At 43.1% G+C, this 16,199-nt stretch overlaps 2 protein-coding genes across 2 annotated transcripts in view; both read right to left on the bottom strand.

Annotated features, from left to right (window-relative positions):
- The window catches only part of LOC149472050 (uncharacterized), a 481,288-nt gene that overhangs the window by 315,239 nt on the left and 149,850 nt on the right, over positions 1 to 16,199 (bottom strand). The gene's annotated exons all lie outside the window — the stretch shown is intronic.
- LOC149472051 (uncharacterized) overlaps positions 1 to 16,199 on the bottom strand; it is a 47,282-nt gene that overhangs the window by 24,269 nt on the left and 6,814 nt on the right. The window contains exons 2-7 of the mRNA XM_089693266.1: positions 10,941 to 11,273; positions 8,475 to 8,774; positions 7,772 to 7,879; positions 6,487 to 6,843; positions 5,303 to 5,614; positions 1,229 to 1,570 (exon numbers count right to left, since the gene is read on the bottom strand). Of these exons, the coding sequence (XP_089549392.1) occupies positions 1,229 to 1,570; positions 5,303 to 5,614; positions 6,487 to 6,843; positions 7,772 to 7,879; positions 8,475 to 8,774; positions 10,941 to 11,273 (1,752 nt within the window). The remainder of the gene's footprint in view (positions 1 to 1,228; positions 1,571 to 5,302; positions 5,615 to 6,486; positions 6,844 to 7,771; positions 7,880 to 8,474; positions 8,775 to 10,940; positions 11,274 to 16,199) is intronic.

Below are 16,199 nucleotides of genomic sequence, written 5' to 3'. Positions count from 1 at the left end.
GCCAGACCATATTTGAGCCTATTCTCTCAAAGGTATAGAGGCTTCCTTCCTGCTTAAGACTCATTCTATTAGATCGGTTGGCACATCTTGGGTGTTTCAACATTAGGCTTCTATTGCACAGCTTTTTTGGGTAGCTGCCTGGTCTTCTCTACATACTGTACATAAGTTTTACCAAGTGGATTTTCATGTTTTGGCTGGTGCTACAAAACTGTGGATCACGTGTTATATAAGGGAGTCCTGTACTGTACCCGTGTCCTGTACTGTACTCCATGAAAAGGAGATGACAGGTCTGTAAAAAATCCCATTTTGTTTTCAATGTAATGAATCAGATTGGAGTGTGGTTGCTGTGTTCAAGCCAAACAATAATGTCAAAGTAAAAAATAAATTACACATCCAACATATATGATGCCAGCATACGGGTTACACTGTCACGGACCCTGTTTATGACAATTGCATTGCTCCATAAGCCTAGGTTTATATCAGTGTGGGTGGCGCAGCTGTGGGATCCACACAAATACCTGCAACCTCAACCACCCACACAGAGAAATGCGTGACCCGCGGGCAGGTGCCATTAATTGCAACCGTACTTGTTAACTTGGTTCCCATGAAAGCTGTGATTTTCAAAATAGTGTAGGGACTTCTTTCCTGTGTGTCCCGGGGCACGGCTGCCATTACAAAGCGCAGCCCACATGGCCACACAGGTGTGAACTGGCACTACATACAGCTTCAAGGCATCTGTAATTGAAGTGATTGGTGTTTTTCACACGTCGCCTCGAAGCTGCATTAGAGAATTTGGTGCCTCTCCCCGATGTACAATTTCTGTTTTTTAATTGAGACATATCCCCTGTACCAGTGCCCCATGCCCTTTCTTGGACAATTCCTTGCTTGTTATCATTAACAATAGCCACAATTGATTCTCCCCTAGACTTCATTGGGGTTTATATTTAAGTTTACAATTTTCAGACTTTATGTTGGGATGAACTTCAAGGAGGAGAAGATGGATCTACAAAAGGAAAGGGCTATGGTGTCCAAGGAGGAGAGGGCTGGGCTAGGGAACTGGCACATTGCAAGTCAATAAGAAATCGTTTATGGAAAGGAAATCCCAGCAAGGAAGAATGTTAAATACCTGATTTTTCTGTGCTTTTACCACAACTATTTATGTTGGTGACAGGACCTCTTTAGGGAACAACTGTGATGCCTGATCTTTACAAATAATACAAACACTCACCTCTTACAATAAGTTTTTCAGTTTTTTTCTCAATGGGTGTCTCCAGAGAGGGGTGTCCCACCCGACAGATGTATTGTGCCCCCTGGTGGATGCTCAGTTTGGGGATGATTGTCAGACTGGCTGTACAGCTGTATGTGTTACCATCTCCTTTCCTGGGTGTTATTATACTGGAAACCTTTGTATCATTCTCCTCACACAACTCCTCATTTTCGCTTTTTCTCAACCAGGTCACAGTGATGGCGTCGGGGAAGTACTCGGAGATATGACACTGAAGAGTGACCGGGGTGTCATGGAGTATGTTGGGTGTCTGGATCTCTTCCACCACTGGGGTCCATGGGTATTCTACAAAAAAAAAAGTGTATCATCTTTTGGGTTCATATTTCAGCTGCCACATCTTCAAGAAGCAGTGTATACAAACCTTGACTTCACAGGGAAGGTGACTAGCAGCAACTATCTGGTTTCATTGGACCTCCTAACCCTGACCTAGACAAACTCTTTACACGTGGTCTGCTATGCTTTGTGCTTCAGAAATCTGCTTTCAGCTTCTGTCTGTATAAAGGTACATGTGAACACATAGATGTAAGTGCCCATAAATGCAACTATGATTCCAATGAATGTTAAAGCAGTTGTGAACCCTAACTTGGTGACATTTGGTTTTCCTGAGACACTGGGCATCATAAACGACTACTTTTTAAAAAAATAGTTTTCACCTTTTTTCATCCTCTTTGCATCACCATGCTGCTGATCTCCAGCAACCTCTTCACATCACTTTCTGTTTGCTCCAGGGTAGGCTGCTTATTATAGCTCTAGACCAAATTCCTGGTAGTGACAATGATGGACCATTCCAGGGAAATGTCAGCATAGTTGCTTGTGATCCCCACAAGGGTAGCATGTGACAGGGTGACAACACAGGAGCACAACGGGGAGATTTCTGTCACTAACATTAACAGAGCTGTTATTCATTTATATGATGAAAATAAAAGGTCTGCCTTCCTATACGCTATGGATACTGGAAAAGAGAGATCTCCCTGTCATAGTGTCTAATTCTGTGCAGACAGGCGCTTTGAGTGTTTCCACCCACCTTTATGTGTTCCTGTTACATTCTCTATGATAAAAAAAAACAGCATGGCTGGTGAAAGTCCCTCATAATGAGCACAGCAGGTGTGCAGACTCGGGAACTCAGTGCAGCGATGGTGGGAACCCCTCCTAATGAGCCATCAGGTGTGTAGACCCAGAGACTAATCGCAGGAATTGTGGAAGCCCCTCATAAGGGTCACAGCAGGTGTGAAAATCTGGGAACTCAATGCAGGAATTGTAGTAGCCCTCATAGTGGGCCCAGGAGGTGTGCAGATTCAGCGGCTTGGTACAGGGATGGTGGTAACGGCTCATAATAAGTACAGCAGGTGTGCAGTTTTGGGAACCCAGCTCTGAAATGGTGGGAAGCCCTCACAGCAAGCTTTGCATGCCCAAGAAATCAGCACAGAGATCTGAACAATAGCATACCAATACCATTTACAGAGAGCTTAGTATAGATGGTAGCTGTTCAACTGCAGATCTACATTCCCTGGGATAAATAATCAAACACAATTCTTTCTGAGAATAGGAAAGTTCAGATATCCTTCATTAATACTTTTAGCCGTTGCGTCATCTCCCTCCATTATAATCATCCAGAAATAGATCCATGTGATTTACTATGACTAACAGTTTCTTAAAGTGTTATTAAACCCCGGACCCCGCATTCACTATATCTGGTCCCCCCGGACCCCGCATTCACTATATCTGGTCTCCCCGGACCCTGCATTCACTATATCTGGTCCCCCCGGACCCCGCATTCACTATATCTGGTCTCCCCGGACCCTGCATTCACTATATCTGGTCTCCCCGGACCCTGCATTCACTATATCTGGTCTCCCCGGACCCTGCATTCACTATATCCGGTCTCCCCGGACCCCGCATTCACTATATCCGGTCTCCCCGGACCCCTCATTCACTATATCCGGTCTCCCCGGACCCCGCATTCACTATATCCGGTCTCCCCGGACCCCGCATTCACTATATCCGGTCTCCCCGGACCCCGCATTCACTATATCCGGTCTCCCCGGACCCCGCATTCACTATATCCGGTCTCCCCGGACCCCGCATTCACTATATCCGGTCTCCCCGGACCCCGCATTCATTATATCCGGTCTCCCCGGACCCCGCATTCACTATATCCGGTCTCCCCGGACCCCGCATTCACTATATCCGGTCTCCCCGGACCCCGCATTCACTATATCCGGTCTCCCCGGACCCCGCATTCACTATATCCGGTCTCCCCGGACCCCGCATTCACTATATCTGCTTTCCCCGGACCCCGCATTCACTATATCTGCTTTCCCCAGACCCCGCATTCACTATATCCGGTCTCACCGGACCCCGCATTCACTATATCGGGTCTCCCCGGACCCAGCATTCACTATATCCGGTCTCCCCGGACCCCGCATTCACTATATCGCGTTTCCTCGGACCCCGCATTCACTATATCGGGTCTCCCCAGACCCCGCATTCACTATATCTGCTCTCCCCGGACCCCGCAATCACTATATCCGGTCTCCCCGGACCCTGAATTCACTATATCCGCTCTCCCCAGACCCTGCATTCACTATATCGGGTCTCCCCGGACCCTGCATTCACTATATCTGGTCTCCCCAGACCCTGCATTCACTATATCCGCTCTCTCTGGACCCTGCATTCACTATATCTGGTCTCCCTGGACCCTGCATTTACTATATCTGGCCTCACTCAGTTTAGTGTGTATTGCTAGAGAGCTTTTTTTTTTTTTTTTGGGGGGGGGGTGCATGTTATCAGCACAGGGCCAATCAGCACTGTCCAGACAGTGGGTCAGGGGTTATGCAGCCTCATAGGACAGTCAGAGGAAAATGAAAATTCTTCCTACAAGCTTTAACCCGTATTCTGCTGGACACTGATAGAAATCACAAGACTGCTATATACTGCTGATGAGAAAAGGTATTTAGCAGTTTATATTTACTACAATATTTGTATTTCCATGTTCTGTGTACTGTGGGAGACCAGATATGGTGAATGCAGGGTCCAGGGGTTTAGTAACACTTTAAGGGTGTGGATATATATGTCAGCCATGTGTTTTTTTTTTAACTGCAAAAAAACTTTTTTTTAGAAATTTGTAATAAACTTACTGCATGGGTTTTATATAACTTGATGACATCATTTTGATTTTGGGTTAGTGTGCCCTATGTGCCTTAATGTTCCAATCACGCATATCTTTTGGATCTTTCTATGTAAGGATGACTCAGATTTGATCTGAATTGGTGGTTCCTCATTTCATAGTAGATTGCTTGCTGTTCAGTATTACTGTCTATTGACTATAAGAGGTCTATGAGCCACAAAGATGGGAAAGTGGTGTCAGCAGAGGGGCCCGAATGTGAAGGAGAAGTTAGCACACTCACAAACAGAGCACTAGAGACAGACCACAGCTGTTTAAAAGGCTTTAGGCACCATCCTGAGGAAATGGCCAGTGTAGTGCCACGAAACGCATTGCCGGTGTTTTATACTATTCTGCGAGCAATAAATATAGAATCAATGAAGAATCCATTTCTCAGATTCTCCTTCACATTCGGGAGCCTCTGCTGACACCACTTTCCCATCTTTTGGGGCTCATAAACCTCTTAATATGAACATACTGGAAAGTTTGGGACCGCGGAGCATAGAATCATCCGGATCACCGAACATCAAGAGTGACCTTACTCTGCACAGGGACAATCATATTCCCTGCAGGCTTTAACTCCAGGTTGTCTGATCCCCTATAATGGAGCTCAGCAACTTCACAGATGTGAGTACACCATTGCAATTTATCTTCTCATCGTATATTTTATCCAATATTTGTCAAACCATAAGGAACTCTCCCACGGCCTCTGTCTCTTTTTTTCCTCTCACCTTTGGAGGCACCCCAGTTTTTGACTATACAGAAAGCCCCCTATTTTACAGGAGCTGTGCTTTTCATATGGATTCTGGCTGACCGGTCTATATATTTGTTGGTGACACCTTCATGTAACTCACCTGAGTCTCTGATAGATAGATCCTTATACCCCGGTGTGTCCAGAGATTCATGTTCCCAGATCACTCGTACTCTGAATTCTGGATCCTTCAGGAGCTTCTCAGGAATTGTGACCTCACTGTAGACACTATAGTTCCCATCAGGATTATCTGTGTATGTCTCTGTTGATAATAAGGCTTCTTGTGGCTCCCCTACTCCATGTGTCCACCTAAGTGTGATATCTTTGGGGTAAAATTTCTCCAGAGTGACAAAATATTTCAACACTCCTGAAAAAATTAGACTTCTTGATACCGGCTGTATCAGCTGAGGCTTAGCTGAAATGATACGACAAACATTATGAGTAAAATATTTTTGACATGAAGAATGTAAGATACCTATACTCCGTAAAGCGAAGTCTTAATGTTCTTCATAGCCTTTGGAATATCACTATACTGTATATGTATATGAGAAAATTCTGTGAAATTCCTGGCCAACACCCCAAACCAAATCTTCAACAGGAATGGGAAGGCTACGCTCACTGGACACTTTTTTAGGTACACTTTGCTAGTGCCAAGAAAATCTTCCCCACACCACCACCAGCACCAGCCTGAACCATTGATATAAGGCAGGATAGATCCATGCTTTCATGTTTACACCAAATTCTGATCAGCAACCAGTCTGTCCATTCTTCTCTGACATCAACAAGACATTTTCATCCACACAACTTCTGTTTACTGGATATTTTCTCTTTTTCGGACCATTCTCTGTAAACCCTAGAGATGGTTGTGCGTGAAAATCCCAGTAGATCAGCAGTTTTTGAAATACTCAGACCAGCCCATCTGGCACCAACAACCATGCCATGTTCAAAGTAACTTAAATCCTCTTTCTTCCCCATTCTGATGCTCGGTTTGAACTTCAGCAAGTCGTTTTCACCTTTTCTAGATGCCTAAATGCATTGAGTTGCTGCCGTGTGATTGGCTGATTTGTGTTACCAAGAAATTGAACAGGTGTACCTAATAAAGTGGCCGGTGAGTGTATTCGCTGGGTTATGATACGATAAACTATTGGTAGATGATTACTTGAACTAAAGCCATAGTTCTATGACTGGAAATTGCAGATATCAGCTCAACTACTTTTTAAACATGATCACACCATTAATATACAACACTCTACAAAAGCCATGTATGTATTAATAGACACTTCTCACCACAAATAGCTCTGACGGGAAATGTTTTCTCTTTCTTCTCTTTCCCACAGCTATATCTACAGATGAAGGTCACATCTTTGTGTTTGGCTACACTGGGTCTGAACTTCAGTGAAGATATGTAGTTTGGTCCTTCTCTGCATGATATGACCCCATACTGTGTGTTCAGCAGTCTCTCCTCTTCCTCCGTATCTCCTATATGGGACTCTGGGATCTCGTTTACTTGTTCTCCTCTCTTCTCCAGCCAAGTCACACTCGTGTTCTCTGGGCAGTTGGTGGCTCTACAGTATAGAGATGTTTCTTCTCCAGCAATCAGCTTGGCAGGACCTTCAATGTCCATTATTGTGAAAACTCTCACATCTACAAATTCATTGATTAAGAATTTGCTCAATTATTTGTTCCATTAAATTAAAATTACAGCTGTTATGTTTTCAAACTATACATGCCAAATTTACACATAACTTAGGCCCCTTTCACACTGGGAGACCTGCCTATTTTTCAACCCCATCAGACCATCCATATTTCTCTATGGAGCGGCGGATGTCAGCGGACATGTGGGCCAACTTATATTGGCCCAAGCTGAACAGACGTGACTTTGCAATAAGAACCATACCTGGCATTCAGATGTTATCTACAGGCAAATTATAGTATGCTTTTGGTAACATAAACATAAACAATAAGGGCTGGTGCTACCGCTAGGTGAACTAGGCAGCCGCCTAGGACACACTGCGACCTACGGTGCAGCCGCAGCTGCTGGTTTCCCTACTCTCCACCATGGCCAGATCTAGGGGAGGTGCTGGGGTGAGCTATGCCCCCTCAGGTTTCAGTTTTGCCCCCCCCAGTAAGGTGGGGGGATTTTATGCTGGGAAGGGTAACTTGGAGGGGTTTTAGCTAGAGGAGGGATTTGGGGGAATTTGTCCTCGGTGGGGGAATTAAAGGAAGAGGATTGGTGCTGGGATGGAGGATCGGGGGGAATTGTACTAGGAGAGGGAATTGTGTTAGGAGAGGGGATTGGGGGGGGGGGGGGGGGGTTATGATAGAAGGGGGGATTTGGGGGAGAGGATTTGTGCTAGGGTGGAAAATTCAAGGGGAAAGAGGATGTAAGCTACTAGGGGTGAAGTAGAACTACAAGTGAAGTTTTTTTTTTTTTTTTTAGGAGGGGGGCTGCAAGTAACTGGTCTTGCCTAGGGCAGAAAATAGTCTAGCACCATCCCTGAGGACATAGTATATATTGATATACTTTTCATACCTAAAAGTACAACAATTTGTGAGTTTTCATGTGTATTACCTTTTTTTCTGTATTTTCGCCTCCACAAAAATATTCCAGTTGCAATTATTGTAATCAGAACCAGAATACAGACTACAATCACCACAGTGTATGGTGTCTCTGGTATATCTGTAAAATAAAGTAATGATTAATTAAAAGAAGGTGTTTTCTTAAAATATTTATATATGGATTCACATGTGTGGGCAGGGTTCAGCATCAGAGAGTACACCAGCATTACACAAGTGTTAGCTTTGAAGTATTTTGTCCATAGCTTTAAATACAGATAAGTTACTAATATAGGTTTGAAATTGATCAAAGGTGAATGTTAAAGATTTCAATATCCATAAAATCCCATAATCCCATGATACTGAAATATATTATGTGACCAATGCTATCAACAAGTCACCCAAACATAACATTGATAAAATAGTTACAATAGTTGGCACCATCAAGAATCCACCTCTGCTATTACTAAAATCCACCCAAAACTAATGACTACACAACACACAACACAACCCTTGTCAACCTTTTACTCCTTAGTTATTTAGAACCTTGTTCTAAGGGTGGGAGAGGAGGAAGCGACAGATGTCCCTGTCTGAGCTGTACTCTAACAGCCCTACAAAGTTTCCGCTCCATCTTCCAACCTCATTGTTAATTGCTATGCAGTTAAGGACAAGCTTAATTTAAAAAATATTTTACATGAGAAGTGGATGATAATTCATACCTTCATAGACAAGCTGGAAGTCCCTCTGCAGAGGTTCTTGTAGAGAGTCATGTTGGACTCTACAGGAGAAGATCTCATTCTGGTCATCATTGGTTGGTGTGATTGTCACATTGCTGTCCACGTAGTATGTTTCATCTTTATTTATTTGTGGTTTTCCCGTGAACTGATTTCTCAGGACCTCTTGATTTCTGTACCATGTTATCCTGATATCTGGAGGGAAGAATCCAGAGGCCTTACAGGTCAAGGTGTTCTCTGTATTTCTCTGGACCTTCGCGCTAAGTATGGTGAGTAGAGGTATGGCTGCAGGGAACACAGATACACTTTATGAAGTGGGATATATATACTCCTCAGAAAAGCTCATTTATTGTGGGACAGATATGTGAAAGTGTTGGGGTCTTGTATATACTGTAATGTCTACATTTTTGTTCTTTTTAGTTTAGTAGTATAGGTTCAAACCTCTTTTTTTATCACTGCCTTTGTGTCGCTAAGGAGATTCATCCTCTCTATGTGACCTGGTGACAGTTGTTATGGGGTCAGAATATGATAGGAAATGCATGATACTAGAGTGGACAACAGAACAGGAATAGAAGAAAAATCTAACATGGACACCTGTTCCTGTGACAACTGTCTAAGGGGAAATTTTTTCTCACTTTGAAGAAATGTCAATTTGCTAAAATCTCACATAAGCTTTAACATGTAATTTTAAAAGTAATTTTTCATATTTTTAAATTTGTACCATACATTAAAATAATATCTGGTGATCCTGACATGAAGGTACTTGTTCAAGCATTTCTCATTATGGTGCAACAGCATTCTATCACTCCCAGTTGTTCTTTTGCGTGGTCACCCTGCCACATAGGCTTTCCAGTGGAGATTGCAAGTGATTGCTTTAACCCACGTTATGTAGGCATGGTCCACTGTCGTCACCATATGGAAACTTACCCTGAGAAAAATATAATAAATGTATTCTTTTCATAAATCTTTCATTAAAATAGTACCTGGTTATCTGGTCATGAAGGTCCTCGTTCAGCCACTTACTGCTACGTCTTTTTGCATGTCATCTTGTCATATGCCCATTGGTTTGCTCTACAAGCGGCCACACTCAGGGCTGCTGTTAGAAACTATTGGGCCCCATACAGACAACCAGCCCCCCCATTAAAAAAAAAACAGTTTACTATGCTTCTGTTATAAATGGACACAGTGAGTGATTGGTACAGATCACTCATTGTGTTCATTCAGTAAAGGAAGGGGCTGGTAAATGTGACATATTTACCAGACCCTTCGCTCACTCTCCATTCTAAATGATCCTATTGTATGCTTGCAGCTGTCGTGGGGGAAAGGGAAGAAGGAAGGAAGCCGGCAGAACTGCAGGGGTGAGGGCACACAGGGGGGCCTGGGCAGAAGGGAGGGTGTACAGGGAGGGTGATGAGTGTGGTGGGGGGGGGGCAATTACATGAACTGATCCATTGTATAGCTCTCTTTGCAGCACCTGAAAGCCAGCTGGAGGGAGAGGAGAAGAAGCCAGCTTTCAGCTGCTGCAGAGAGCCATACGGGAGATCAGTTCCAGTAATTGCCCCTCTGCCACACCCAGCACCCTCTCTGCGCACCATACATTTTCCCCTTCTGCCCAGGCCCCCATGTTTACCCAGTGGTGTATTTAGGGTTTGTGCTGCCCTAGGCAACACAAAAATTGGCTCCCCTCCCCACGTAGAGACCCTGACACCGGCCAACACCCCTCTCCCCCACGAAGAGAGCCTGAAGTTAACCAACAACACCCCAGCACCCCCAACTGAGAGAGCCTTCCACTACCACCTCCCCCCATACACTGGCAACCCCCTCCCCCCACCCCGGCAAGAGACACTCACCTTCACAGCTCCAGACATGCCCGGGAACAAGAGTCATGCTCTGCATACACCATCAAGCAGCCCACAGGCTCTCTCAGATTCCACCTGGTCTCCGTGCTGCGTGTGTCCCTTCTTCCTTTCCTTCTTTCAGGGGATGCTGCTGCCCCCCTGAAAAATGCTGCCCTAGGCAAATGCCTTGTTTGCCTTGTTGTTAATACACCCCTGTATGTACCCCCACTCTCGCAGTGTTTCCAGCTTCCCTTCTCTTCCATTGCTGTGTCCATCACACTCCCTGCCCACATGAGATTCACCCAGCTGCTTGGCCCTCCTGCTAGCCTGGGCCCCGTACAGGAGGACTGGTGATACCCCCTTATCCACAGCCCTAGTCACACTCACTGACATTGTGCAGGCATGATCCAATATGGTCACTATCAGGTCCAGGATTACGATATGCCGTGCTTTGACAAATTACATTTTCTCCAGTGACAGATTAGATCTACTTGAATCTTTCTTTTTTTTGTTTTGCAATTACACAGCATTTTTCAGTTTTTTCCCCAAAAGTTAAACGTGAAAGCCATGTTTAACCCAACATTGACCATTGTTATCCAGTAGGTGCCCTTACCGAACACTGCAAATGAAATCTCCTTCTCCTTGCTTTCAGGGCTGTAGATAACTTTACACTTATAGATGCCCCCATCAGAGATGGTCACGTTGGATATGTGTAGTGAGGCATATCCGTCCCTCAGAGATTCCACATTAAGGGACATCCTGGGATCTTGGGTGGAGAAGCCTTTGTTGTCATATCTCAGGATTACTGTTCCCTGAAAACTCCACAATACGGCCAGGAAGTTAAGATCCGGCGGCTGTTTATCCACCGAGAAGGTGCAGTTGAGGATGGTGTCCTTGGTGACAAGGGCTTTTTCTGGGGAAGGAGCGATGACATCCAAAGCTGCATCTGTAGAGATACATCAACAGGTAAGATTATGAAAAATGAATGCTCAAGAAATGCATTAGAGGGTCCTAAAAAGATATGGTTAAATTAAATCTGAGTCTAAACGTTGTAAACCCGGCCACAGTCCTTGTACCTACACAATATGGTTTCATTACTGCGACACAAGTGAGGGCCTAATAGACACCTGCAACAGCACAATCAACCAATGAAACTCTTCTCTTACATACAGTATATGCTTTTCAGCCTACCTTGAAAAAAAGAACTTCATAAAATAATCAGTAACTAGTTAGCAACCAACAACTGTTGAGACAGTAAATACTTTGGTCATAGGTTTGTAAGCAAAATATCACATAAAAGGCACAGTGGTCACGCGCTGCGATGGGGATTTGGGAAAAAACAAATCTTTTTATGTTTTTTGTTCCAAAGCCGTTTTTTTCAGGCAAAATAAAAAAAAAAAAAAAAAGGAGTGATGGTATCAAAACATTTTGAGACTAGTTTTGTAACACAAAAACAATAAAATAATCAATGTGCGCTACCAAAAATGCTAAAAAATATATATTAAATTATAAAGCTACTGAATTCATAAAATATAATAGTGAGCTGCTGCAAAAAAACACTTAAAATGTTCCCACACCAGATAAACAAATATAAAGTGAATCAGTGTTGCGCTACTCTGTGAACCACATACATATATAGAATAAACATAGTACAAATCAAAGAACGATATAATAAATTAATAAACTCCAAAGTGCTAAATAGTGCAAAAGTACAAACAGTCTCTCAACACTGCATAAGCCGAATGGCTATAGAATCTGTGCCTCCATTTGTATGGAGTGCTCCACACCAAACTGAAAACTGTGCCCCTCCACCTGCAAAAGGGTGGCCTGAAGTCTTATGCAGGTCAGAGATGGGGAGAAAAACGGCCGATTTTTCTTTTAAAAAATGAAAAATCGGTCGTTCAAGCGGCCGGCGTTACCAGCAATGGTAAAAAAAAAATCGGCCGATTTTCATCCCGTCTACAGCCGGCAAAAAGTGTCCCTGCAGAGAGCTCCGCTATTTCTTTGACAGTTCTTTGACATTTATAGCGGTTGCAACAATGTATCTATTTGTATCCATTTAGGATACAGATGTTTTTATTCGGAAACAAATAGATACAATGTTGCAACCGCTGTAAATGTCAAGGAACTGTCAAAGAAATAGCGGAGCTCTCTGCAGGGACACTTTTTGCCAAACTGGAATTCCTCTAATTTTTCATCCTTCTTCTTCATCATCATCCTCTTCTTCTTCATCATCATCACCCTCTTCTTCTTCTTCTTCATCATCATCCTCTTCTTCTTCTTCTTCTTCTTCATCATCATCATCCTCTTCTTCTTCTTCTTCTTCATCATCATCCTCTTCTTTTTCATCATCATCCTCTACTTCTTCTTCTTCATCATCATCATCCTCTTCTTCTTCTTCTTCATCATCATCATCCTCTTCTTCTTCTTCATCATCATCCTCTTCTTCTTCTTCATCATCATCCTCTTCTTCTTCTTCATCCTCTTCTTATTTTTCTTCTTTTTGTCTTCCTCTTGCAGGTCACTGCTCATGCGCAGATTTTTTATCGGTAAAAAATCGGCCGATTTGCCCATCACTGCCGCGAAAATCGGCTGATCGGCAAAATCGGCCGATTTGTTTTCCAACTTTACCGATAAAAAAAATCTGCCAAAATACCGAAAAACGGCCAAACAAATAGCCCACTAACGATCCGAAAATCGGCCGATTTTCGACCCATCTATGGCCTGCATTAGACCTATAAATACACACTTCTCAAAAAAAAATGAAAGGAACACATTTTAATCAGAATCTAGCATCAAGTCAGATGAAACACCTGGGATATTGATCTGGTCAGGTAAGTAGCAGAGGGGGTTGAGCTTTTAAAGACGACACCCAGTATTCATTTCCTACACCAGATCAGATAGCACATACTGAGCACACTTTAACAAATACTGGTGGCCATACCTGACCACTCTGGTCAATTGTCTTACAATGTTTCCCCCATTTGGTCACATGGGCACCGGATACATGTCTGCACCCACACTGGCCTTAGAGGTCACACAGCATTTGAAAATTCATAAATTCTGATAATCTTGCATTTTTTCCCATACATTGTGCACACAGACATACATGACCCTTCTAAACTGAGAGTGTCTACTTTATCTCTACTGATTTAAACAAGCTGTCATAACTGCTGACACAGCACAGCTTACTGTACATCTCTGTGACCTTAGTTCTACTTTTCCAATTTTACATAAATGCTTTAAGGGTCAGCCCATTGCTGCAATTCTGAGTTTGTGCCTGTGTTGTAAGTGTATATATGGATTGCCAGCCAGGCTGTAAAAGCAGTTTAACTACTTCCAGCCGGGACATTTCTGGCCTTTTTTGTTCACATATCACAATCATTTTTTTTGCTAAAAAAATTACTTGGAACCCCCAAACACACACACTCACACATATATATATATATATTTTTTAAGCAGAGGCCCTAAAGAGTAAATTGCTGGGTTTTGACATTTTTTCATGTCACGCGGTATTTGTGCTGCGGCTTTTCAAATGCAATTTTATGGGTAAAAAATAATTTTTTAAAAATTTTATTGCAAAAAAACGCAGTACATAACCCATTTTTTTTTTAAAATAAAAAAGATGATGTTACTTTGAGTAAATAGATACCAAGCATGTCATGCTTTAAGATTATGCATGGCCACAAATTACATAAATTTTACTATTCATAGGCGATGTTTAAAAGCCTGTACAGGTTACCACATTAGATTTACAGAGGAGGTCTGGTGTTAGAATTACTGCCCATGATCTGACATTTGTGGTGATACATCACATGTGTGGGTCAATAGCTGTTTGACTGCATGCTGGACCAATGCACAGGAGGATGGGGGTGCTTTAATTTTTTTTTAATACTGTTTTTTTAATTTTTACACTGTTTCTTTCATTTTTTTTTAATTACTGTTATTGCTGTCACAAGGAATGTAAACATCCTTGTGACAGCAATAGGCATGTGACAGGAACTCTTTATGGAGGGAATCGGGGTCTATAAGACCCCAAATCCCTCCTCTGCACTTAATAGCATCCAAAAACACCAAGATCAATGGTTTTATTTTTTTAAACATGGCACTGTTTACGTCCGAGTAAACCGGAAGTGATGTCAGGTCATCACTTATGGTTTACTGTAAGGGAGAGCTGATCAAAGGCGATCACGGCTTCGCTCAGCTGTACAGTCAGTCGGCAGATGCACCGGCTGGTCTCAAGTCTCCCGGTGGAATAGAAGAGCCCAAGAGAATGGCGGAGGTCGCCGGGGGAGGGCGGGAGAAGTATCCACTCCCTCTGCTTGTTACAGCAAAAGAGTGGCTGGAAGTCCTCTTTGCTATTACAAGAGAGCCAACCATCGGCTCTAAAAAACGGTACCGGGGTGATGCCTGCAGCTGCAGGCATCAATCTGGTATAACCACGTAAGTCCAGCGACATTCCGGTACATCGCTGGACGGGAATTGCTTCTTTCATGTAAAATACTACTCCTTATGGTTAGGCTAAGAGCATACAAGAGCTCCAAACTTCTTCTCTTTACCTGTAGGGTATTTCTTCCAGATCAGTCCAGGTGGGGTGGGATTTGTGTTCAGACACTGATTGGTTGAGTCAATCCCTCAACCTACACTCAAGCTCTGCAGTATGAAGAACTTTTACCCTGGCCATGTGACGGGGAAACCCAAAACTCATGGGTTCCAGTAACATTTTGACTGCTGAAGCCGGATTGAAAAGTAGATGTTTATTATACAAGCATGTAGCTAGACCTCCATGCAGGGAGAGCAGAACAATACATGGTGTTGGATTCAAAGTAATGCTCTGTCTAACTAGGGCCCTCTAATACAATTTATATGCTTTTCCAGTGGGTGGTACCTGACTATCTGATCTTTCTGTCAAGAGCCATCTGTGTTTTTGGAGAAACTTCTGGAGATGCGATTATTTGTCCACATGTAAATGTCCATCAAGTTTGACAGGTCCTCAAAGGCTGTGACAACAATCTTGAGGTCAATAGGTTGTGAGAATGCTGTGGAACTGGTAGCAGAAGTGAAGTCCCAGATATTAAGCCAACAGGAGAGGGCATGAGGTGTGGAACTGGTTTTTCTCATACAAGGAAAAATAAATAGGTTGTTAGGCCATCTAATTCAATACCAATGTATTTCATATTTAGATCTAAAATGGCTGCTCCATTTTCCCTTACACATGTCTGAGCAGTCAACCTCCACCAATTTTTATTGGGGTCATCTACTATCAGTAGACTGCCCCATAGAAGTTTCTGAGGATTGAGTGTGCAGGAATGACTAAAGGGAAAAAATATTTTGGCCAGAGGCCAAATGATTTGTGTAAGACCAGCAACATCTAGTTTTGAATAGAATGTGGAAGGGTTAGAATTTTCATTATCTTTTTTTATTCTGAAATCTGTTCCCTGTTGTGGGATTTCCCCTCTCTTCCTGTTCCTGTAACACTATAATGAGACATCTCTCTAAATGGGGCAGAGACAGCAACAGAAGCACAGTTATTTAGTGGGGTTGAATCTCTCCAATTAAGACAAAAGTGAAAATAGAATTTCTAATAATTATCCACTCTACCAAAGGGCGAAGAGTTGGCATGGCGAATGTCCCCAGGTGAGGGGAGGGAGACCAGTGAACATCAGTCCGCTGGTCTCTACTAGTTGTAAAGAACCTGAAAGCGACGTGTATCATGCCAATTTCAGTTTCTGTTGTCAGTTCCTCTGGCCACGGCAACCAGGGAAGAAGCTAATGAAATGCGATTTGTGCTCCTTTAGCTCCAATGGAAGGCAATTAAGGAGAACCTGTCACACAGAGTTCATATCACATAGGAGTCCCCTATGTGGTATAA

The sequence above is a fragment of the Staurois parvus genome, unplaced genomic scaffold (genome assembly GCF_062004578.1).
Source record: "Staurois parvus isolate SC_StPar_1 unplaced genomic scaffold, SC_StPar_1.0 ptg000024l, whole genome shotgun sequence".
Lineage (NCBI taxonomy): Eukaryota > Metazoa > Chordata > Amphibia > Anura > Ranidae > Staurois > Staurois parvus.
Note: the sequence above shows the minus strand (reverse complement) of the source record. Positions and strands in the feature narration are given on the sequence as shown.